The following is a 25,301-nucleotide window of genomic DNA, read 5'->3' on the forward strand; positions in this document are numbered from 1 at the left end:
ATACAGTAACTCTATAATGCTGACAAATTACATTATAATGCTGATAAGTTTCCCTGCTATCCTACTCTCTTATTTGTATTTTGCCCACCCCTGATTTTTAATCCTAAGCTTGTCTTTTTTTTTTTTTTAGATCTTTATTGGAGTATAATTGCTTTACAAGGTTGTGTTAGTTTCTGCTGCATAACAAAGTGAATCAGCTATATGTATACATACATCCCCATATCCCCTCCCTCTTGAGCCTCCCTCCCACACTCCCTATCCCACCCCTCCAGGTGGTCACTAAGTACCGAGCTGATCTCCCTGTGCTATGCGGCTGCTTTCCACTATAAGCTTGCATTTTTTATTTAACAAACTATTAGATATAAAATAAACTACAAGGATACATTGTACAACTCGGGGAATATAGCCAATATTTTATAATAACTGTAAATAGAATATAATCTTTAAAAATTGTGAATCACTATATTGTGCCCCTGTAACTTATTTAATATTGTACATCAACTATACTTCAATAAAAAATAAGTTAAAAAATAAACTTGCCTTTTTATTAGCCATCTGTTTATTAAAACAACCCCCTTTAGGCTACAGTCAGATCTTTTGTGGAGCAAGATGAATGAATAAATAAATAAAGCCTATATCCATAGCTTGATAAATTGCTTAACAGGGTGGATTAAAGATACAATAGTTATTAACTGAGAGTGACCACTGCTCCTGGTTGTTTCCACAAGGTTTATGAATCTCAAATAATCACCTGTAAAATATACATTTTTGAGAGTCAATAGTGTGGGTTATTATCTGGAGTTGGAATTCTGTGAGGTAATAAACATTTTAAAAGCATGCCAAGACTAATATGTCATTCAATAACTGTTGACTGGTTAGTTAAACATTCTGAATTAGTAACTCTGAATGTATGTACCCCGAGAAGTAGTCCTTCACAGAGATTGTACAGCATATAGACAAAACGAAAAGGTGGAATAATTTTAAGGAAAGGAAACAAAAGGGGGTCATATTTCAATCTAATCATTCAGGGGTGATTCAATTCAATAGAGACTTCATTTCTTTCACAGAAAGAAATGTTCTAAGATGTGGCAGAGGTAAAGTAATTGTGTGAATAACGCTAGGCAGTACGGCTTCTTTGGATGCCTTTACCACATTGTGAAATTCTCTATGAATGCTTCTCAAGATCACATATGATACAGTCAAATTCTCAACTAAATATTTTAAACTACTTGTATGATTTCACTTTATACAGTTTAACTTTATTAATGCAACTGGTATTTATTGAGTCCTTACCGTGTTCCAGGTTTGGGTTGAGATAACCTGAGGGAACAAAACAGACAGAATTCCTATCCTCGTTGGGATAGGCTGAGAAATGCCCACCAAAGAAGTTGACATAGTCCCAGGAAGCTGTGAATATGTTAATTTCTGTGGCAAAGGGACTTTGCTGGTAGGATTAGGTTAAGGACCTTGAGATGAGAGGTTAGCCTCACAGGATTATCCCTGTGAGCCCTAAATGTGATTACAAGTGTCTTTACAAGAGGGAGGCAGAGAGAGATTTTCCTTCAGGAGAGGAGAAGGTGGAGATTGGAGTGATGTGCTACGAAGGTATAGGAAGGGCCCACAAGCCGCGAAATGAGGGTGGCTTCTAAAAGTTGAAAAAGAGAAAGAGATGGATCCTCTCATCAGAGCCTCCCTGCTGATACCTTGGTGTTAGCCCAGTGAAACTGGCTTTGGACTTCTGAGCTCCAGAACCATAAGAGAACACATTTATGTTGTTTAAGCCACCGAGTCTGAAGTAGTTTGTTATTGCAGCCATGGGATACTAAGGCATTCACGGAGATGTCATCCTAGAGGGGGAGAGAGCAAATAATAATTGCAATAAAGAAAGAAATCATATATTATGTTAGAAGTTAATAAGTACTATGGAAAAGAGGAAACGTAGTGCATGGTAAGAGGGATGGAGAGGGTCTGATCCATGCAGGGGTGCTGGTGAGGTATGGGGGGAACAGTTTACAGTATAACTAGGAATAGAACTCATTGAGAAGGGGAGATTTCAACAAAGACATGAAGTTGGTAAAGGAGTTGGCTAAGCGGATATCTGTGGGAAAATTATTCCAGTCGGAGAGAACAACAGTACACATGCCCTAAGGTAGGAAAAAAAGCCAGGGTGATTAAGATGATGAGGTAGAGAAGGATGATTAGAGAGGTAGTTGCAAGCTGATCGCGTAAGCCACCGTAAAGTCTACTGTTAGGAAAATGAAACCATTTTACAGATTTGCTGGAAGGTATTTTCTAGAAGATGATAAATATCTGGTCAGTTAAGTTAAATAGGCTTCAATTGAAAAAAATTATTGATAGGGTAAACTAGGGGATAACCCTAGACCCAGAGACATCTTCTAAATTAGTTTCGAAACACCAGTTTGGAAGAGTGAAATCAATTAACTGATGATGTGTGTGAGACAATAGTTTTCCACTGCTTTTGAGTGTAAATACATAAGGACTGTACTTAAACTGAATGTCAGCGGATATCACTGCCTGTTTTTATTTTATACATTTTGATTGATTATTTTAAGGTCAAACTTCACAATTCTGACGAAATAATTTCTTCTTAATTTTTTTCTTCTTCTAGCATATGGTTTTGGATTACAGTGCAGTTTTGGTATAGTCTATATCTGGATTTAATGTACCTGAAACGGACAGATTCCACATGTGAGGCAGGGGTAACTATCAATACATTTTAATTGGATGGGTCAGCCTCAGGCCCTCATGGCCGAACAGCCTGGACTGACCAATTGGAGCAGATATCTTGGTAAATTGAAGGCACAATGACACAGTGATTGCCAACCTAATCCTGGCCCAGTGGTTCATTTCATATTCCAAGTACCTTCAGGCTTTCAGAGGCAGCCTGGTTTACCCAAAGTATTTTCCATACCACACCCTGATGTGGTTAAGTTCTAAAATCACCTGTAGATGTGGTGTGATTATGAGCTCAACTCCTCTTTCTTCTTCACATGTTATATTTGGGTGATGTCTACCATGCCAATTCTATCAAAGGCCTCTTGCCCACTTAAATTTTAGCTGCATAACTTGATGGCAAACTTACTCCAGAAAGTCTGGAATCGTTGTATCCAGAATTTTGTTCAAGCTAAACCCATAAACATTTGTTGAATAAATTAGTAAACCAGTGGTAGAATTAGCAGGGAGTGCCTGTCTTTGTTAGAATCTTCTCTAGCAAATTCCTGGGCTTGTTCTGATGGAGCGGTCGGTGGACTCAGACCACAAGCAAAGGGGAACTGGAGTGGACTTTGCCCATGGGGTACGTGGGAAGAGTCCTAGGCACTTGCATGTCCGGTGGGCTGACTTACGCTAATTCCACTTCATTCACCCACTCTTTACAAACAGGCTTTTCCCTTGGTTTTTTATTCTGTCCTCTAGTTCCTTGTGTGACTGGTTCTCTGTACGGAATGCTGTCTAACTGCTGGTGCCCTGACCATCCTCATGGTGTATGGGAGGGTCGTTTTCATGTAGAGGCCAAGCAGTAGGATTAGGATTTTGTATCAGGGTTCTCCAGAGAAACAGAGCCACTAAGTTGTGTGTGTATATGTATATACACTGAACATCTGATTAGAGCAAAAAGACAGGCGTCCCCAACTGAGAGGGAATTCTCCAGTGGTCTGCCTTTAGACTGGAACTGGAGCATGGTCCTTCTGGGTCTCTGCCTGTGGGCTGAACACTCACGTAGTATATTACATATATATGTATATAATATATACTTTATATATAATTTATATATATAATATGTGTAATATATATATGTAGTGTATATATGCACACACACGCATACACAAGCACACACACACACACACACCTTATTGATTCTGTTTTTCTGGAGAACTAATACAGAATCCTAAAGAGCATTCTAGCCTAGTCATTTCTCTTTTCTGTTCCCTTGCCTGTTGTTCTCCAGTGTGTAGATGAGACGTCTGAAGATCAGAGGAGTCCAGTGACTTGTCCAAGATGATCAGCTAATTAGTGACTGAGTTGGTATTTTGAGCTATCGGTGGGTTAGGGAGAGAGGGCGCATCAAAGATGACTACTATATTGACCTGCTGGATACCTGGGATTGTCTAAAGGAACAGAGATGTCAGGAGAATGTTCACATTTTGAGACAAAGTTTGACCCTCATTCAATTGTGTTTAAACCATCAGCTGTGGCAGAGACACAGAAGGTAGTCAATGTGCAAGAGAGGTGTTCTGGAAAGGGAGACATCTCTGTCTGATGATTGTCCTGTTGAGAATAGAGATTTATTCTCAGTTATGATGATGTGAAAGAACAAACTCTCAGCATGTGTGAAAAGAGCCAAGTTTCTATTTGTCAAGGCTGCAGCATTCTAACAGCAGCATTGTTCCCTCTGATTAGTGAAAAATGCCTCTGGCTGACATTTTCACAAGATGAGAGCCTCTTACAGTCAGAAAAGTCACACTCTGAAAGCCAAATTTTTTTTGAATTAAAAAAAAGTCATGACCGTACAGAGCTTTCAACCTTCAATTTGATTAAAAAATTTTTTTACGATAGAAGAAGAAACAATGTCAACCACATTAGAATAAGTTCTAACTGGCCTTTTTGAAAATGAGATGTGATGCCTCAGCTCTGTCTGGGTAGGAAACATGTTGTGGAGAACGTGGCTAATAAGTTGCACAATTCAGTCTGAGAACGACTTTTCCTCTCAATTTTTTTTTCTGCCTTGTGTGTTGGATAACTTGAGAGTATTTTTTGGTTTTAATTTACTCAGCCTATAATTTTGATCTCCACTTCACATTGTCTAGAGAGATATGGTTACTGAGACAAGGGAAAACACAAATGTATGTGGTGATTCAATACACTCTAATGATCATCAACAAAGGAAATGTGCTAAGTTTAAGGGAAGATACAAAAATATAGATGACACAGCCTCTCTGTCAGTTTAGCAGGTAGAAAGCTTTTAGTGCCGTAAGGGAAAAGTTGTTACAGGAATTTATTCATTCACTTACCAAATGTTTATTGATTGTATGTTATAGCCTAGAGGTACCCAGATGATTAGGATCCAGTGTTCGATGTGTGTAAGCTGAGAAAGAAATGCAAAAAGCAGAAAAAAGGGCAAAGATACTAAAATATAAAGCTTTTCCTTCCTTTGTGGTCTGTCTCTGGCCTTGTCTTGGTGTTGTTTATTTGCTAGTTGATGTTCTAAGAAAATAGAAACTAAAATAATACATTACTAGCATGAATTTCATTGTTCTCTATATGGTGCAATACCAATTCAAATGCAAATATCACATTTCACTTTGGGGTGGAGTCACCGAAATTACACAATTTGTATTTTGTGGCTTGTCCTTCAAGGTTTCCTCTAGCTGGTCAGAGACAAACTCAAGACTGAATGAGGAAGGTTGGAAGGAAGAAGAGAAAATCCTGCAGCCTGGAGCTGGCTGAGGGAGCCCTGGGGGCATAGGGGCCAGTGCAAAACCCTCACAGATACCCAAGGGTCCCGTTCTGTGATTTGAGGTGTGTATGCATTTGCTGGGGCCTGATGGCTACTGGGTTCCTCCTCCCCTCAAACAAGGGACCCATGTGCAGTGTCCCGGTAGGGGACTTGGGCCAAGGGAGTCTAGCCAGGTGGCTCCCTGTTTCCACGGGCCCATTGCCCCACCCCACGGTAGATGGGAGACCCCTCAAGATCTTAAACTTCTGTGCCAGGATGTGCTCAGTACCTGGTTGAGAGGCTTGTCCTGCCCTGGCCCAGACAAGTCTCACCCGGAGTGGGAATGGCAGCAGCCATGTTTGGCCCAGAGATGCCAGAGTGTGTGCCTGATCTCCACCCTACCAAAGCTCGTGGCCAGACCCCTTCCCAGGTAAAGAGTGGCAGCAGTCACCTGCTGGGGGTGTCAGAGGAGACTGGCTGAGGTCTGGGACAGGGGAATGAGTGGCCAAGAACCCATCCCAGGGAGGCCCATCCCAGGGAGGTGGGATTGTACAGGAGTTGGAGGTCTAAGCCCTTGGTTCAGGCTCCATTGTCCCACTGCACTTCACTTAAATACACAAGTTCAAAGATAAAATGATGAAGTGATTTCAAGGTCGCACTGGCTGCCTGCCCAAGAAGGCAGCCCTACTCTGGAGCTCGGCTTGTGGCTACTGTTTCCACAGGTGAGATGGCTCCATCTTTCAAGAAAAGCAGTTTCCCTTTTGTGCTGAGCTGGAGGAACAGTGAACCTATCACTATTTTCTTCTTCAAGCTCTCTTTACTTAAATTGCAGTTCAAGGGACTCATTTTTAATGTTTTTTTAAGGGGAGGTTTTCTTGACTTTAGCAAGGACGGTCTCATCATCTTTCATGGTGGTTTCAGATTTGCTCTGGATTTGGGTGCGGGTGTTTTGAAACTTCACTGAAGGAACATTCACGTGAAAACCCTGGACAAACACTGAATGCAGATGAGGAATCAAGATGACCCCTGATAACTACTTAGCCACAAAGGACATTCCGTGACAGCTGCCAATACTGGGAAAACCCTGCGTGTCCAACCACAGCGTGCGGGGGCGTCTTGACAGCTTATCATTTTCAGGGAGGCGGTTGGGCCAGGGGTTAGGGTCAAGGAGTTGAACAGACCTGGTACTGAGTTCCTCCTCTACCATTAAGCAATTTAACCCCTTAATCTTTCTGTGCCTCAGTTGCCTCTGTGCAAAACGAAGATCATGATTTTGCCTTTTTAAATAGAGTTCTAGGGTAAGTTAATTGAATATATATGTAAAGTGTTTAGCATTGAGACACAGCCAATTCTCAACAGATGTAAATTCTATATCTTTTCATATGCAAGCATGCAAAAAATAGTGAAGGAGACAAAGTTTCTTTGCATAACACTGTCTTCCTTTTTGGCCCCTGTGGGGTCCCCAGTGCCTTCAGGCATTTCTGTGATGCTGCATCTGGTCCATTCTCTCCCCTGATGCAAACTCTTGCTTGCCACTTTCACTTTTGTCAAACACTGTATGTCTTGTGTCTCACCTGCTCAGGGCCACTTAAAAATGATAGTTTACTGGGTGGATTAAATTTGCTTCTTAGTTGGATCCTAGCTATCTATATGAAATATTGAAGTCAAATAAATCAGGAAGAAAAGTATCAAAAGGGCAAATGGGAGCCAGGAAAAGGATGAAGGTGAAATGGAAAGAAAAGTGAAAAATCGGTCATTAACAAGAACTAGCATACTAGTCTAGATTTTAAGTTTCTTGAAGGCAGAAGCTGGGGCTACATGATCCCTGCATCTGAAAAGTCCTTAGCATAACACCTTGCTCAGTTTGAGTCTAATAAACTTGTAGAATAAATAGTGAATGGTGATAGGCATCCAGGGCTCCAGAGGGACTAGCCAGGGACAGGGTCCAGGCTGATGGGGAGGTGTGGGAATAGACGGGAGTTTTAAGAGGATCTGCATGGCCCCCTGTCCCTGAATGAAGCAGAAATTGCTGAGCACCTCATGGTTTGGGTTGCATCTCACTTTCATCATAGCTCTGTGATCTTGGACAAAGAATTTATGTTTTTTGGGCTTCGGTTTCTTCCTTTCTCCTCTGTGTAATGAGGATAAAATGACCATCTGATGGTGTTGATGTGTGCATTTAAAGAGCCTGTCACAGTGCTGGGCACAGGGCAGGAAGTCAATAAATATTATCTTGCTATTCTGCTTCCTTCCAACCTTTCCCATCTTTTCACCTCATAGACTTTCCATTCTGCCTGTCTTGAAGAGTTAACAAAAACATCAGTGCTATAAAAGTGGCATTGTGGGTCTTGGATCTTGTGAAAGGATGTAGATGGATTATTGAAAAACTTCTTGCACCAAAAGAAAAACAATACAGGCATTTGTCCTTCTTGTGGTAGGCTTAGCAGCAACAAACCCTGTGCATAAAGGACAGCACTTTATGTTTTATTAAACCCAGAGGCAATACGAAGAGTTGGTAAGAGTATGGGTTTTGTGGTCAGATAGACTTGGTTTTGTCACATGTACTTGCCACTCTAATCAGGCAAGTTACTTGTTTGTGCTTGGGTTTCCACTTCTGTAGTATGTCTACTTCATTCATTCATTCATTCACTCATTCATGAGCACTTCCACAGCATGTGCAAGGTGCTGGAAATACAATGGCAATGATAGACATGCAGTTAGCACGATGTACAGAAACCACAATAACTTTTGAGCACTGAAGCCTGAATAGGGATCAGGCAATGTGTGAGGGGTTGGAGGAAGATTGCTAAAGATAGAGGTGGCAGAAGGCCAAGGGACAGTTTGTAGGAGTTGAGGATGTCAGTGTTGCTGTGGCAAAGAGTTTAAGCAGTGAGGAATGAGAGTTAAACCTCGGGGCAGAAGTAGGGGGATAGATTAGGAAGAGCCTTGAAAACCACCCTTAAAGAATTCAGAGTTTATCCTAAGGATGACAATAGTACTTCCGAGGGGAACCAGAGTCCAGTGGGAACCACTGAGCATGGTAGGTCTGTCAATGAATAATAATTTCCCCATGCATATATGGAAACTCGGTCCGTGAGAGATATATGTTTCAGATTAGTGGGGAAGGGAGGATGTACAAATTTGATAGGGCTGCCATAACAAAGTACCACAAACTGGGGGACTTAAACAACTGAAATGTATTGTCTCACAGTTCTGGAGGCTAGAAGTCCAAAATCAAGGTGTTGGCAGCATTGGTTCGTTCTGAGGGTTATGAGGGCTATGATTCTCTTCCAGGCCTCTTTCCATGGCATGTAATTGGGTCATCTTCATGTTCACATGGTGTTCTCCTTGTGTGTCTGTCTCCAAATTTCCCCTTTTTATAAGGACACCAATCAGATTGAATTAGGGCCCACCCTGATGGCCTCATTTTAACTTGATTACCTCTGTAAAGACCTTATCTCCAAATAAGGTCACTTTCTGAGGTGCTGGGGGTTAGGACTTCAATATTTGCATTTTGGGGGACACAATTCAACCCATAATAGTGGGATCATTTAATAATGGCGCCACAGTGTTGGTTATCCATATGGAGAAAAACCCTGGATTCCTACTTCACAAATACTCAAAAATAATTATCTGAAGGATTAAAGACTCAAATGTGGAAGGCAAAAATGTTAGAACATTTAGAAAATATATTGTAGAATATCTTTATAATCCAGGTTCTGGAAGGCGTTTTAAAATGTGACACAAAAAATGTTAGAGTACAGCATAAAATGTGCGATTAAAAATATTTAAATTTGACACCATTAAATTAAGCACTGCTTGTAAAAAAAATGATAGCAAAGAAATGATAGTAAAGAAAATGAAAAGGCAAGCTGTGATTTGGAAAAAGATGTTTGTTCTACAACTGATAGAGGATTAGTATCTAGAACACATAAAGAATTAATAAGAAGATAAATAACCCAGTAAAAATTTGGACAAAAGAGACAAACAGATATTTCACAGAAGAAGAAACAGGAATGCAAAGAGAAATATAATTTAGTTTCCCAATGTGATATCACTTTACAACCATCTGGTTGGTAATAATTAAAGAGATAGACAATTGCAAGTGTTATCACAAATGTAAAGGAAATCTCTTAGGCACAGCCTTATCTTGGCAAGTTAGACATTTTCATATGCTATGACCCAGTAATTTCACTCTAGGTATATATCCTAGAGAAACTCCTACACAACATGATAAATACAAGATTATTCATAATAGATTATTTCCTAAGAACAAAAAACTGGAAATAATCCCAATGGTTATTAACAGGATGATATTCTAAAAATTTGGATATACAAACATTGACTATAGAATTTTGTAAATGAATATTACTGTATACAATATGTGTGAATCTTATAAATCTTGCATTAAAGAAACAAGTTACAGAAGGTTAAGTTACAAAACAAGGAAAATTAAATTACATATTGGTTCATCTGGTTATTTATGTGATAAAACAATAAAAGGCAAGGGAATGATGACAAACAGTTCAGGATAGGGGTTATCTCTGGGGGATGGATACAGAGGAATGAAATGGAGGCAGAAATATGCAGATAGATGTAACGATATTAGTAATGTTCTAGTCTAGCCCTTGTTATGGATGGAATTTCTCCCCGCCCTCCCCTCAAATATGTTGAAGTCCCAACCCCGGGTATCTCAGAGTGTGACTGTATTAGGAAATAGGGTTGTTGCAGATGAAATCAATTAAAATCAGGTCGTACTGGAGTAGGGTGGATCCCAAATCCAATATGACTGGGCTCCTTATAAGAAGATGATCATGTGAGGACAAAGAGAGAGAATGGCACGTGAAGATGAAGGGCAGAGATTGGAGTGAGGCATCTAAAAGATAAGCAACAATAAAGATTGCCAGAAATTCATCAGAAGCTAGGCCAGGTTTATGGAACAGATTCTCCCTCAGAAGGAACTAACCAACACCTTGATTTTGGACTCTAACCTCCAAACTATAAGACAATACATTTCTGTTGTTTAAGCCACTCAGTTTGTGGTACTTTGTAACAGCAGTGCTAGGAAATTAATGCCGTCCTTAAATTAGATAGTAGGTGCATGGGTGTTTATTTTATAATTCACAACTTACAAATGCATTATGTATGTTACTTTTCATGTTTCAAAGAGTTACATAATAAAAGTAAAAAGACAAAAGAAGTTGTTATTAGTTTCATTACTACCAAACTGGGCATAGTTTCTAGTATTAATGTCAATGGCAAGTTCCAGAAAAGTTTTCCTAGACAGTTTTATTAAAACTATAAAAATCAACTTCCAACACTTCCTTTGATTTTTATGGAGTTTTAATTTCAGCCTCAGTGTTATTGAGTCCCAGTTTCTCTGACTTTAATTATAATGTGCACACTCTTCTGAGCAAAGTGATCTGCATCTTATCCTGAATGAAGATGATTGCCAGGTACACACCTGTCATGGTATGTTATCTCCTTGCAGACAGGCTGACATCAGCTTTGCCTCCATTAAAGGGAAGCCACCAAATCACATCAGGGTTTTGGACACATGCTCCACAAAAGTAAGTACCTCCCCCAGCCTAGAAGCCATACCAGAGCAGAGGCTTGGATTCTTTGTCCACACAGCTGTACCTCTGCCTCTTAGAAACAGTGCCTGACACAAAGTAGGTGCTCAAGAAATTTGTTGAATGAATGTATAAATTAAGAGTTTTATGTGCGTCCACTTAGCAGTAGCAATACCAACTACCACTTTTCAGAAGTTTATCAGCCATCCCCTCCCCCCACACACAATTTTTGATCTGTTTGTTTCTCTCATCTGCTGATTGGCCAGCTAGTCTTCCTTATATAAGCAGTCAGAGACTGCCATTGGGAACTTGGAATAGGGGATCAGATTTGGGTGTGATAAGGCCAGACATATATTTTTTTCTTTTAAGAGTAGTTAGCTGTTTAATCTTCCATATAAATTAGCTTTCTCTACTGATACTAATATATTCTTTCTATCTTGAGAAGAGATGTAGATGCTTTAGAATCTTTTATTGAGACTCAGGTGAAATGTGTCGATTAAGGAATGGATTCTAAAAAAGTAACTCCAAGAATACATGTGAAGTGGATGCTTTTTTTTTGCGGGCCTCTCATTGTTGTGGCCTCTTCCGTTGCGGAGCACAGGCTCCGGACGCGCAGGCTCAGCGGCCATGGCTCACGGGCCCAGCCGCTCTGCGGCATGTGGGATCTTCTCGGACCGGGGCACGAACCCATGTCCCCTGCATCGCCAGGCGGCCTCTCAACCACTGCGCCACCAGAGAAGCCCTACTGGAAGATTTTTAATCACAGTCTCCACTTCAGTGCTTGTGATTGGTCTACTTACATTTTCTGTTTCTATTTCTGTTTTCTATTTCTTCCTGTTTCTGTATTGGAAAGTTTTTTTTTTTAATAGGATTTATCTAGTACTTTGAAAACTAAATTAATAATGTTTTGAATATATTACATAATAAATATTATGACTTGAAATTGCATTAACGAGAATTTTCTCTTTCTTTACCCAGTAGATTGAGCAGCTGTTGTTAGTGAGATGTGCCAGTGAGAGATGGGGACTGTTCAAGATTTTGAAGTGTGATACTGGAAATGTCGGTTATAACATTGATGAATTCAGACAGCGTTGGATAAGTGACCAGGCATAGTCCTGGGTGAGGACGGAGAGATGAATGAGACTTCTGCAGGAATTCAATTCAGTGGGAGAGACATAAGTAAATAGGTAATTGCATCTAATGTGATTAAGTGCTGTTAATCACTAAAGGAAAGAATAGTTCTCTGTGTCATGCACATTTTCCATGTGGTTTATTACATAGTTGTTTTTTGGACACTGGTCATCCAGATGTAATATTTCTCTACTAACCAGAATATTTGGTTAACCAAATTTTTCAATTCCCTGACCATACCTGAGTAACAGTTTATTTTACAAGTTATGATCATATCATTAAAAAAAACCCTCAATATTTACCACAGGGGAAAGCTGTGCAATCATTCTTTTCTATAGTTAATGGCTAATTTATTTTATCTCACTGTAGCACTTTATGATCCTTTCCAATTTCTAGGAATTTAGAGTCCCTTTCTGATTTTAGAATGGAGAAAAGAGAGTTTATTTCCATGTGGCATTGGTTTTTCACAAAAGCCGTGGCAATATTTTACTGATAAAAGAGCAAAGGTCAGTAATAGATTTCCATAAGTGATTAGCTATAAAAATGAGATAGTTAATAGGTACAGATCAAAACAATATTAGCAAAAAGTGGTTACAGCATTAAAATGGCTCAAATTATAATTCCTAATGAAGTATTGGATTTTTCTTTACTTGATCATAAAAATAATCTCCACAAAATTTAAGAGTCACATCTCTTTGGGTAAACATACCACTAGAAATTCTCTCACCATTGGGCTTTTTTGATCATTAAAATGTTACTAATGCTTTATCTGCATGTGTCCTGTGAGAATACTGCTTATCCCTTTCCCTTCTCACATTCTTTAGAAAGCTAGGAACAGTCCAGTCCTCTAAGTGACAGTGAATCCTAAGGCAGTGACTTTCCATTGACAACACGTGGCCCGAATACCTGTTTTTAACTTCCTGGGGATGTCGGTCCCTAAGCCCAAATACACCATCTCTTTCCTTCTACCTGGTTTCTTTATCCTTTTTGAGCTGGATTTGGGATGAAGTGTCTGCAATCTGCAATCTGACAGTTCAAGACGCTGTCACGACAGCTTTCTGCAGGCTTTCCTCAGCTCTCCTGGTTCCTATTTTACAGCCGTAGAGATGGCGCCTTTAGCTGGAGAATGAGTTTAAAACAAAACTTTTCCTTAAGTGGTCGGGCAGCTGAGGGGGCCGCTCTGATGCTGAGGAGGGGGACGTAGCATCCGAGTGCGGTTCTCAAGTCCCTCCGGGTCCGGCTCTGGACTCCAAGCAAAAGGGGCGGAGAGGAAGGGGCGGAGGTCAACCGCGCCCTCCACCCCGCCCAGGCGGTGAGCGCCGCTAGGTGCTAAAGGATCGGGGGAGCCCAGCGCACCCGGCAGGTTCCGCGCTGGGAGCGCGCGCAGAAGCACGCGCGGCGAGACAGAGTCGGAGCCCGGGCCGGAGCTGGAGCGAGAGCGCGGCGCAGAGCCCCAGGAACCGGCGGCAGCGACGGAGCGAAGCCGGGCGCGGGATGGCCCACGGACCCGCGCGCTCTTCTGCTCCACCTAGAGCCCTGCCCGCGGCCCGGGATGCCAAGGTAAACACCCCTTCAGCGGCTGGATTCCCACGCGTTGGCCACCCGACTGAGGTTTAGCCACCCCACCTCGGATGCCCGGCGGCAGCAGCAGCCGGCGGCACCGGAGGGCACCTTAGCCTGAGCTGGCCAACAAGTTTGGACCAGATGCCCCAAGCTGGGGAGACCCGCAGAGCAATGTCTGATCCGTCTGGAGCCTGAGGTGCGCGCCTGGGGACCGGGTAGAACGGATCTCCGAGGAGGGAAACGGATAAAGGAAAAGATCCCCTTCCCTCTCCTTGCTTTCCCGCCCGCGACACTTCGACTCCGGCATCCTGGCCAGCGCAGGCCTTTGGCGCCCCCCGGGGTGGGAGGGAAATCGGCCTCTGGCGTTTGAGCAATCGCAGAAAGTTTCAGGCAGTTCAGAGGTTTGGGAAGGATGTTGCAAGCAGAGGCCTGGGGGCGGTGGGGTAGTAGTGATCGAAAGTCGAGCTGTGAGTAAGACCGGAGGAGGCGGCCGCCCTCCGGGCAGTCCCGGGCGGCCCCACTTGGGCAGGTCCCAAGAAAGGCTGGCTCCGGAATTCCTAGCCTCCCAGAAAGCTGCTGGGGAAACGCCGGTGGAAATAGCTCGGGGCGGGGTGGCAGTAGTGGCGGGTATAGAGGGTCTGTGACTCAGGCCTCAACTCACTAGAGAAAGAACGACAAATAAATAATTCGCCTGGGATGTAGCTACCCTGAAGCTATAACTTAGATCAACAGCATCTAGGCAGATGCGCCCACAGTGAGGGCGGCCTGCCTCCTATGCTCTCATCAGCCAACATTTCTGCACAGGTGGTAGCTGGACCAGAAAATCTTCCTAGAGACTCAACACTGAGCCTTCCAGGGGTCACTGATGTGTGTGGTTTGCTGTTATTTGACCTAAATCAAATAGTTTTAGAACTTATTCAGAGACGCCCCATGCAGCGTCAGTGAGCTTGTGGCTCCACTTTGCACCCTCCCAAAGTTTGGAGAAGATGATTTTGTCTGCCTGACAGTCATAGGTCTCAAAGAAATAATCTGCACTTTGGGGACAAAGCTCATCAGAGAAAAAAGCAGAAACTTTAGAAAGTCACCTAGTTATTAAAATAGACTATTATACTTTAAAAACTCAACTGGGTTTAAATCTAGCCTTGTTAAGCGACTCCGTAAACCTTAGGAGTTTTAAGGTGTCAGTGAATTGTCAGGAGGCAGTTTAGGAGGTGCCCAGTGGCAGAGTAGCCATAGAGGTTAACCAAGGGGTCTCAATTCTGGTAGCTTCTTTACCTTGAAAATGAAATGTGGAACTGCAGGCAGATGTGTGCTATTTTCAGTATGATGCAACCTTGCTCATGACAGGCCAGATAAGTCTGATTCCCACCACAGGGTGCTGGGGAGCTTTGGCCTTCAATGTCAGATGAACAGTTATCCAGGGCTCATAATTTCTCTGTCTTTATGCTACAGATCTCTGGACCGCAAGCCTGCACTGTTTTGAGAGGGAGATGACTTGAGTGGCCAGCTCTTATCTCCACAACAATGTCCACGAACAATTCCAAACAGCCAGTGTCTCCTGCAGCCGGGCTCCTTTCAAATACAACTTGCCAAATGGAAGAAGAGCTTTCAATATCTTTTTCGATAACCTTCATGACAGTGGGAATCTTATCAAACAGCCTTGCTATTGCTATTCTCATGAAGGCATACCAGAGATTTAGACAGAAGTACAAGTCATCGTTTTTGCTTTTAGCTAGTGCTCTGGTAATCACAGATTTCTTTGGGCACCTCATCAATGGAGCTATAGCAGTCTTTGTATATGCTTCTGATAAAGACTGGATCCATTTTGACAAATCAAACGTCCTTTGCAGTATTTTTGGTATCTGCATGGTATTCTCTGGTCTGTGCCCACTTTTTCTAGGCAGTGTGATGGCCATTGAGCGATGTATTGGAGTCACCCAACCAATATTTCACTCTACGAAAATTACATCCAAACATGTTAAAATGATGTTGAGTGGAGTGTGCTTTTTTGCTGTTTTCGTAGCTTTGCTGCCCATCCTTGGGCATCGTGACTATAAAATTCAAGCATCGAAGACCTGGTGTTTCTACAAAACAGATCACATCAAAGACTGGGAAGATAGGTTTTATCTTTTACTTTTTTCATTTCTGGGGCTCCTAGCCCTTGGTATTTCATTTTTTTGCAATGCCATCACAGGAATTTCACTTTTAAGAGTTAAATTTAAAAGTCAGCAGCACAGACAAGGCAGGTCTCATCATTTTGAAATGGTCATCCAGCTCCTGGGTATAATGTGTGTCTCCTGCGTTTGCTGGAGTCCGTTTCTGGTAAGGACCTACGGTTTTGACAATTTTTGCTTTGTTCAGTTAATCGATATTCAATACAAGGTTTCTTGTCTTTTCAAAGTTGGTAGTCTTGATGGGCAATGCTGTTTCATCTTTTAAATGCTGGAACTTACTTCTACTCAGAACTTACTTTAGTTCTCAGCTCTGGCTTAGAATTAAGCTATTTATGGCATAGATGGTTATTTCCCCACAAGCCCAGAATTAAAAGAAATCTCTCCCTAAACAATTCTAACCATAGTGTTACCTGTTGCAGTGTGGTATAAAGTAATTTTCACAAAAGTAACATAGTTTTAATATACTGAATATGATTAGTTTCTAAAATGTGAAAAAAAAGGCTATAAAACAATATTAGAATGGACTCCAGTAAGTCTTGATAGAAAACCACATGGACTTGTAATTTATAGACTGGCTGCTTCTCAGCACACAATGACCAGGTCTCAGCTCGCAAAGGGAGGTGATGGGTTGAGATAGTTGGATAGTGTAGGTGAACTAGATGGGTAGATAAAGAATCACTAGTTCACTAACCCAGGATGATAGTAATGCAGGGAGGGTATGATTGGCAGGAGAGCCAGGGATTCTTCTCTTATCATTTCATTCCTTCCTCTTTTTCAATTTAGCCAGCAGCTATATTTAACATCTTGGTATTTTTATTTGGAAATGACGGCTAAGTTTAAAGAATTAGCAACAAACATAAATCATTTATATGACTTTCTAGGTAGAAGACAAAATACTTATGATTGATAAGTATGACCATAACTGTCTCCAACAGTTTACTTTATGATGGAAAAAGTGATAACATACAACGAAAGAGAAAACATCCTTCTGTATGTAGCTCCTGATGGCAGTAAAGATTATTTTGATCCCTTTTTTTGTACCAGTGGGGAAACAGATTGGTATCCAAAGATAGTAATACAGGTGATACCCAGGTAGAGGTAAAGCAAAAGGGTGAGACAAAGGTAGACATAACACAAAGGTCATGGTCATACCTTGCATCGTGTTATGCAGGTGCTTGTTAATAATGCAGTTCTTCTAGGCCCCCTTAGGTCCATTGTCCAAGAACTGTTGCCAGTAGGGTTTTAATAAACAATCCTGATGGTCCTGGTGAACAGAAAAGTCTTTGAGAGCTGTTGCTGCAGACAGATCCTATGGTAGTTGATTTTATTCTGCAAAAAGATTTCTACTTTTAAAATATTTCTTGGGCTTCCCCGGTGGTGCAGTGGTTGAGAGTCCGCCTGCCGATGCAGGGGACGCGGGTTCGTGCCCCGATCCGGGAGGATCCCACATGCTGCGGAGCGGCTGGGCCCGTGAGCCATGGCCGCTGAGCCTGCGCATCCGGAGACTGTGCTCCGCAACGGGAGAGGCCACAGCAGTGAGGGGCCCGCGTACTGCAAAAAAAAAAAAAAAAAAAAAAAAAAAAAAAATTTGTTTCTATCTCTGTTATTTCCTCACAATTTGAATTTGGCTTCCGGAATTTTTGTATCATTTAAATATTTTTTTCGTGATGTTCCAGAACTGTCCTAGGGGCCCAACCGAGGAGAGGATAGGCTACATCTGTCAATGGCAAGTCAACGTTTTGAGGCTGGCTTATTGTCAATTTAGGAGGCCTTGGGTGACCCCAGTTAGGGGTCTCATCTGAGCTCATAGTTCAGTTGTTTGAATCTGAATAGCAGAGACGAGTTCTATCAACACATCGAGTCATTTCAGTGTTCATTCTTAGAGAGTTTAATTTATGCTACTTGACAAAGGAAATTCCCTTAGAGTAATGCTCCTCTTCTTCTTAAACTTTTAAATAGAGTAGCTTTTTAAAATAAACAGTGAGTCTGAGCAAAAACGAAATTAATTTGAGGGTTGGAAAGGGAATACTAAGAAAGGGAGAAAAGAGGTAGCTGAAAATATTTAAAGAAAATGTAAAAATGAAGGTCCTAGCTCTGGAGAAAACCTGAAAACCATGAAATAGTGAACTTAATGAGAGACAGATAATCTGGACAACTGGGCTAATCACTGGTGTTTTGGTTTTTGCTTGTTCTGAGTCACCTTTAAAATTCTACTTAGTTCTGGCTTTTGACTTTGAGAAATAGGAGTTATAGGTTAACTACTGTAAGGGAATGGAAAGTAACAAAATTTCATCCTCACCATGGATATTTTGAATTTATGTTTTTCTCTAATTTCTTTTCCTGAATTTTTGGTTTTCTTTACTGTTAAAATAGATATTACAATTTAATTCATATTTTGAACATATTTCCTAGTGGAATATAATTTTATTTTTGTGAAACATTTTCTGAGGTCTGCGTTCTATTTAACTGTGAATTATTGCTACACCTATGACACCAATGTATCAATACTTCTAAAATGCTTTTTAGTGTGGAAAATTATTTCTGCATTAGATGTGTAGTAGGTCTACCACAGATACCCCTGCTGGATTGATGTTTTAAGTTGTTTCAAGCATTATTTTCAGTTTCTCTTGTGGAGTCTTGGGTCTTCATGGCAAGTTCTGTCTGAAGGATTTATAACTTGTGGCCTGGACATAAGTGCCTTGCACATTACATTAAGACCACCAGACAGTTCTAAATGGAACCTGAGTGAAAAACCCAGGCTTGGGAATGCCAAAATAACACCTAACACCGATTCCTCTGTTGAACCATTTCTTCTTTACTACGTAAGTGCCCAGGAGGAACTGCATAGGTATTAATGACTGAGCCATTATTCTCCACCCTATATTTTAAAAGCTTCTTGTTTAAAAAATATCTCTGAAACCAAGCTTCTAAATTCCCATAGATGCACTATAGTTGTGACATCTTCCATGTCAATGGCCTACTTTACACCATGTGCCTTCTCTCTATGATTGATGAGGATGAAATGTTGGATTTGTCATTTGAATGAACATCTGAAGACACTCTTTGACCTGTGTTCACTGTCATTTTCAAGCCTCAAACTGGAATGGGGTACAGGTGCATACACTAAAAGGAGGAAGTGAGTAATGCGGATGATGGTGTCTGGGTTTGGCAAGATTTACTGCATCAAAACATCAATAGTGGCATAATTTCTAAAACTTTTTAAATTTGTAGCTGATGAAAAGGGGGATACTTTATTAAGTTTGATGATTGACTTTAATACAAAGGTAAGATGATCATGATGTTTGTTAGAAATTTCTCTTTTAATAGACTTAATTTTTCTTGTGTAGTTTTAGGTTTACAGAAAAATGAGTGGAAAACACAGAGTTCACATATAGCTCCTCATGTCTCCACCCCTCCACCCCACAGTCATCCTTATTATTAACATCTTGCACTGATGTAGTACATTCGTTACAATCAATGAGCCAATACTTGTACATTATTATTGACTAAAGTCTGTAGTTTACATTAGGGTTCTCCTTATGTTGTACAGTGTGTGGGTTTTGACAAATGTATATTGACATGTGTCCACCACTGCAGTATCATATAGAATAGTTTCACCACCCTAAAAATCCCCTATAGCTGTTTTTCTTAATTTAATGTTTGTTTGTTTTTTTCCCACAAAGGGGAAAATGTGTGTGTGTGTGTGTGTGTGTGTGTGTGTGTGTGTGTATTTTCAGGAACTGAAATTTAGAAATGTAGTACAATTGTAATATTAGTTTAAAATATAACTTGTTAATGACTTAAAAAAAATTTTCAATAACTGAATTTTATAGTTTTAAACATGGTTAACTCATATAAATTCATTTAATTACAATCCCAACTGAAAAATCCAGGAAAATACAATAGGCACTTATTAGCTTACAATTCCATTTAGCAACAAGTTAATACAAAAATCTTTGAGAGTCAAATGGCAATTATAAAATTGTCTTGCATGCATTCTAGGTAAATCACTTTTTCCAAATAAATCTTGAAGATTTTTTCTGATGTTTCTAAAGTGACGGAGAAAAAGAAGACATTTAACAGCACTTCTAAGTAACATTTCCTTAATAGTCTTTGCTTCTGTCTTTCTACAGGTACTGATTCTTTTTAATGTTCCATTTCTAGAATATGTAGTCCTAAAAGGAATTTATTATTATTGCTATGCTTATTTCACTAGTTTGGCAGAGCATTAAATACTTGTTGACTGCTTGACTGTAACTTAAGTAGTATGAATGTCAAGAGATTGGAAATGATTGACCAGAATGTGGATTCTGAGTTCTGTAGGTGAGCGTTAATTAAGCAAATATTGAAACCAAATGGTAATTTTTAATCTGTTCCTTAAGTCAGCAACTGTCGAGTTATGACACAATTAAACTTCAGGGATCTTTTCTGGAAGGCTGTTTAGTTTGTTTACCTTCTCTTCAAGGGTAGAGGTTCATTTTGAATTGGGAAAAGAAGTATAAAGTATATGAAGAGAAAATGATACCTTATGTAGGTGAGTTTACCCAAGAAATGTGTTTTCTTGTGTAGGTAGAGTTTGAATTTGATTTTTCTAAGGTTGTTACTCTTCTGCTAGTATTTCTAGTCATATAGTTAAACATTTGGTCACTAAGATGTTTGTCAGATATAAATCAAAAAATGAATGGTTAATTGAATTCTACTGAATTACTAAAGGTATTGGCATCATAATGACCAGGTCTTACAGGGCTAGTGGCAAACGATGGAACAACACAACAGAATAGGACATTTTGACTACTAGTGAAGATTGCTTTCTTTGAGAGGCTGGCTCTCATTATTGTATGTAAGACCTGTGTAATGGAAATCTGTGTATGTGTCTTGTGCACCTGCCTCTACACTGAAAGGACGGTGAACAGATGTATAGTTACATGCTTCAAGTGAAAAGAAAAATACGGAAAATGTATAAATATGTATATACATAATGTGTACATGTTTGAATTATTTCCCAAACTAAAAAAATTAACTAATTTTTAAATTAGTTTAAAAATTTAACTAATTAGATCCATCATTGGATCTAATTGTACCAAATAAAAAGGGCTTTGAATGGGTTTCATTCTAAAATTAAAAACAAAATGGACTCTCACTCTCATATAGTTTTATGTCAGATCTTTTTGGTTATTCTTGCATTGCTGCTGATCTTAGAGGCGATTTGTCAGAAAATGTTTTAGCTGGTTTCCTCTGTGAAGTGGGAATGCTCCCCGGTTTGGAATGTGGAAGTAGCAATCATGATGTCTGGAGAAAGGACTGGTAAGACTTAGGTTCTACTTTTAGGAAATTCGTAAACAACTCAGACTCATGCAGCTTAAAATTCACATCCAGACGAAAAGGTATGTTTTAGAGATACATTAAATATAGTTTCTATGATGGGAATTCAGGCTGCTCTTGTGTTTGGGTGGACGTGGAGTACGTGGTGTGAGGTCAGTGACAGGAGCTGGCAGAGGAGCAGTTCTGAGAGATTTGGGAACATATTCCTGTCCCTGAAGCCTTGGTGTTCTCTTGCCTGGAGTACTCTCCTCCTGACATCCATGTGGCTCTCCCCCGACTCCTCTCTTAAATCTCATGTTGTCTAGGTAGTCTATCTTAAAAAGTACCCTTTCTCTTCTCTCCTCCATTGCTCTGCCTTATTTACTCTCATAGCACTTAGCAGTATTCGATAACATGGGGTACATTTCTCTGTTTATTTTGTGTTTTGGCTTCTGCCTCTAGCATGTAAGCTCCTTGAAGGAAGGGACCTCGATTATTGCTGCGTCCTCAGTTCTGAGACCAGTGCCTGGCACAGAGTTGAGCTCAGTAAGTATTTGCTAAATGAATCTCCCATAAAGGAGGGCTCAGTGGGTAATGGCCCTCATTTCCACTTTGGACCCAGTCTGCTGATGAGGTCAGGACTTAATTGGTCGGTCTCGGGAATACTTCCAATACTTTGAATTGGGATTTGGATTGGAGAAGTCCGAGAGGGGAACGTGTGTTCAGAGGTTCCCCAGGAGTATTAGTTGGAAATGGTGTCCTGGAGAATCCTGAACATTCTACAATTTGCATCTGGTGCTGGAATTTAGGAATTTTGTCAGCATCATGGATAAACTAGGAATGATATTATTTTGTTATGATGTTTACATGCCAATTTCCTCTGTTAGTCTCAATGGTCCTTGGTAGCTAGGAGCTATATTACTGGTTTGTGTTTTAGTTTCTACAAGTAGTAGGTCATAAACCAATGTTAATTGAATGAATGGACTAAGGAACCAAGTATTAAATACAAAGTATTGAAGGCAAAGGAAACAATTAGGTGATATAACTTATTCATAGTTATATTTGCCCCATTATTATCTTTAGCGCCACCTTTTTCTCTACATGCACACATTTTTTCTCCCAAAATGTATGTATTTTTTATTGGTGTTTTATCTTTGAGGGGGTCACTTCAGGAGACAGAAGGAAAAACTTTCTTTGAGTAAAGACCTGCAGATACTGGTTGTACATTGTCATAAATAAAATCTCCAGAGTAATTGTCGAAATTTCTCTATAAAATAGGCTTGCTTACCTCAAGCCTTTGCCAGCTGATTGAGTGACTACATGGCTCAATTTGTATTGCTAATCAGACTAAAAGATTGAGTAGGTCTTTTATTCAGGGAGGATTAATTCTCAGAGAACTCCAACAGACCTGCTTAGTAGACATGGTGCCCCACGCAGATCCCCTTTGTGGTGAGTTTTGCCCCTGGGGAAAGTACCCTCAGTCAAGGGAGCTGCCTTGCCCGTGGTTGTGCCCCCCTCTCTTTGGTCATTCTGCGTACAGTGACAGGTGGATGTGGGGATCCAAAGCACTTACCCCCTTGCCTCATTTGGGACATTTCTGAAGGGTCATATGCGCTTCAGAGCTTGTAGCTCCATTCCAGCTCTGCTTCTCCCTGTGCCAAGTCCTGCTTTCCTCATCACCTCACTGTGCTCAGAAAAATGCCTGCATGTAGATCTCTGTCTCAAAGTCTGCTTCCTGCAGTATCCGGTTTAGGACCGTTTTCTAGAAGTCCATTTGTTCACACATTATCTAAATATAAAGTATATTACACATAGGTTTACAGTGTGATTTGGTAAATATATTGAGTTATGCATAGGCCTTTGGAATTGAATTCATTTGAGTATATGATCTCTCTTCATGGAAAAGTATGGTGCAAAATTGGACCAAAAGTCAATCAATTAAAAAAAGACACTGCTAGGTTGAGAATTTACACAAAAGTCTGTTGATTTAGTTGTGCACGGTTGTCTGGAATACTTAGGTATTTTAAGTTTATTTACTCTTGGCAAAATATGGCTTCCTGTTTTTAAGGAGAGAGACATAAAAACGCCCAAAGATATCAGACATTGAGACGGCACTTACAAAACATTACTTGAATGATTCAAGTGTAAATGAATCAGAAACATGTGGATTAAATTTATACCCCCATGAATCTAAAACTCTTCTGGCTTAATGTGTTTTGGGGTTTTAAATTAAGCCCCCAAACATTTCAAGAACAATTCAAGATGTTGATTTGCCCCAAATCTCTCTGGGTTGCCAGTTTTAACTTTATTTGCTTAGTCTCATCCTTACAGGAGGTATATAAAATGCATTTGCATTTATGTTTGCTTCGGAAATCATTTACAGCCACACCAGATTTTAACTGTTATTTCAATGCCATTTATCTGTATTTAGAGAGGATTTCATTCAATAGGAGAATTTTGTCTTTTGATATTTGCAAATATTACCTTTCAAAGCTTGTGTAAATTTGTCATTCTGTCAGTCCTCCGTCCTGGGTGTCAGGATGGTAATGCCACAGAGGAGTGGGTACAGTTGTGGCTTTATACAGACAGGGAGATGTTTTTTTTCACTCCTTCTAAGCTATTGAATCCCCAAATTAAATTCAGATTGTGAAATGCCAAAACAGAGTATGGCTGCGGTGTGACGGCAAAGGAGACAGAGACAACTGGATTGTGTAAAAGATTCCCTTTAGCTTTTAATGCACAGTCCCAAGTCAAGCATTTCTTTTAGAATGCTCTAGGTATTTAAGCACAGGCGGGGGGTGGGGCAGGGTCCCAGCCCCACCATCTCTTAGCTGTGACCTGGAGTTACTCTAAACCAATTTTGTACATCCGTGAACTGATTATAAAAATGGATCTTACTTAAAAGTACCACTGGAAAATATGATTTGTCCTCCTTACAATCTCATAACATAGTGATTGGCATACAGTAAATGCTCAACACAGTCCCCAGATCCTCAAGCGTCTATTGCCGTTATTGCTACCTGCCATCTCAGTTAGAAATAGTCATCTGTGTTTAGTCCAGATGTTTTCCATTTCTCCTGTCTTGAGAAGGTTTGGTCACGCTGGGATCAGAAAACGTTCCTGAACAATGCCCCTCGAAGGTTCAGATTATTGTGCCTCATTTCACTGTCTCACCAGAAGTAAAGATGTTTTTGTGCTAATCTTTCACATCTTATTTGAATTCAAATAATCTAATAATGTAGTATTATAATTATAATAATGTATTAGATATTAACTTATACATTGTTGAACCAAGCTAAAATTAGCAAAAACTATTGAGACTGTTATGTATAAAGTACTACTATTGGGGCTGTGCCCAAAAGATAAAGCTTTTTCCTCGAAGAGCTGACAACTTAGTTGGAGTAAAAGATATACTCGAGGAGCTAAAATATTAGCTCAGTGTCATGTAGTAGTTAAGAGCCTGGGTTCACGTCCTGTTTCTTCTGGTTCCTGTGTGTCCCTAACCACTCTGTGCTTCAATTTCTTCACATGTAAAATAGGTAGAGTAATAGTATCTCTTCATTGGGTTGTTGTGAGGACTAAATAAATGAATAGATGTAAGTTAAAATAGTGCCTGACATAGTACCATATGCTTCAGTTATTATACTATTATCGTTATGTTGCTATTACTGGCAAATATTAATGCTGTCGACCAATAAAAGCCAACAAAAGATCATCTCTCAACAAGCTGATCAAAGGCACTTTTTAATCAGTTATTAAGTGAATAAGGGTGCTATAGTAGGAAGCCGTTACTTCCAATTTGGTAGTCCACAAGGAATTATTTGTCTACTTGTTTGACAAATGTTTATTGAGCACCTGCCAGGTGCCAGGCAGTGTTCTAGATGCAGAATAACAACCTCTGTGATTTAATTGGTCACTATATCTATGGCCTTAATTAACAGTGTTTATAGAAAAGGAAAAAGGAAGACATATATAGAAAATTGAAATATGAAGATATTTGATTATAATTTATGTTAGAATAAAATAGCAGATACATGTCAATCCCAAACTCCCCAACTATCCCTCTGCTATGTTTAAAATGGATAACCAAATAAATGCCTTTGC

At 40.2% G+C, this 25,301-nt stretch overlaps 1 protein-coding gene across 1 annotated transcript in view; it reads left to right on the forward strand.

Moving 5' to 3' along the window:
• The first annotated feature begins 13,172 nt into the window (after positions 1 to 13,172).
• Positions 13,173 to 25,301, forward strand: part of PTGFR (prostaglandin F receptor) — a 66,288-nt gene continuing 54,159 nt past the window's right edge. Inside the window, exons 1-2 of the mRNA XM_067726670.1 lie at positions 13,173 to 13,719; positions 15,175 to 16,044. Of these exons, the coding sequence (XP_067582771.1) occupies positions 15,247 to 16,044 (798 nt within the window). The 5' untranslated portion in view covers positions 13,173 to 13,719; positions 15,175 to 15,246. The remainder of the gene's footprint in view (positions 13,720 to 15,174; positions 16,045 to 25,301) is intronic.

Source organism: Pseudorca crassidens, chromosome 2 (genome assembly GCF_039906515.1).
Source record: "Pseudorca crassidens isolate mPseCra1 chromosome 2, mPseCra1.hap1, whole genome shotgun sequence".
Taxonomy (NCBI): domain Eukaryota; kingdom Metazoa; phylum Chordata; class Mammalia; order Artiodactyla; family Delphinidae; genus Pseudorca; species Pseudorca crassidens.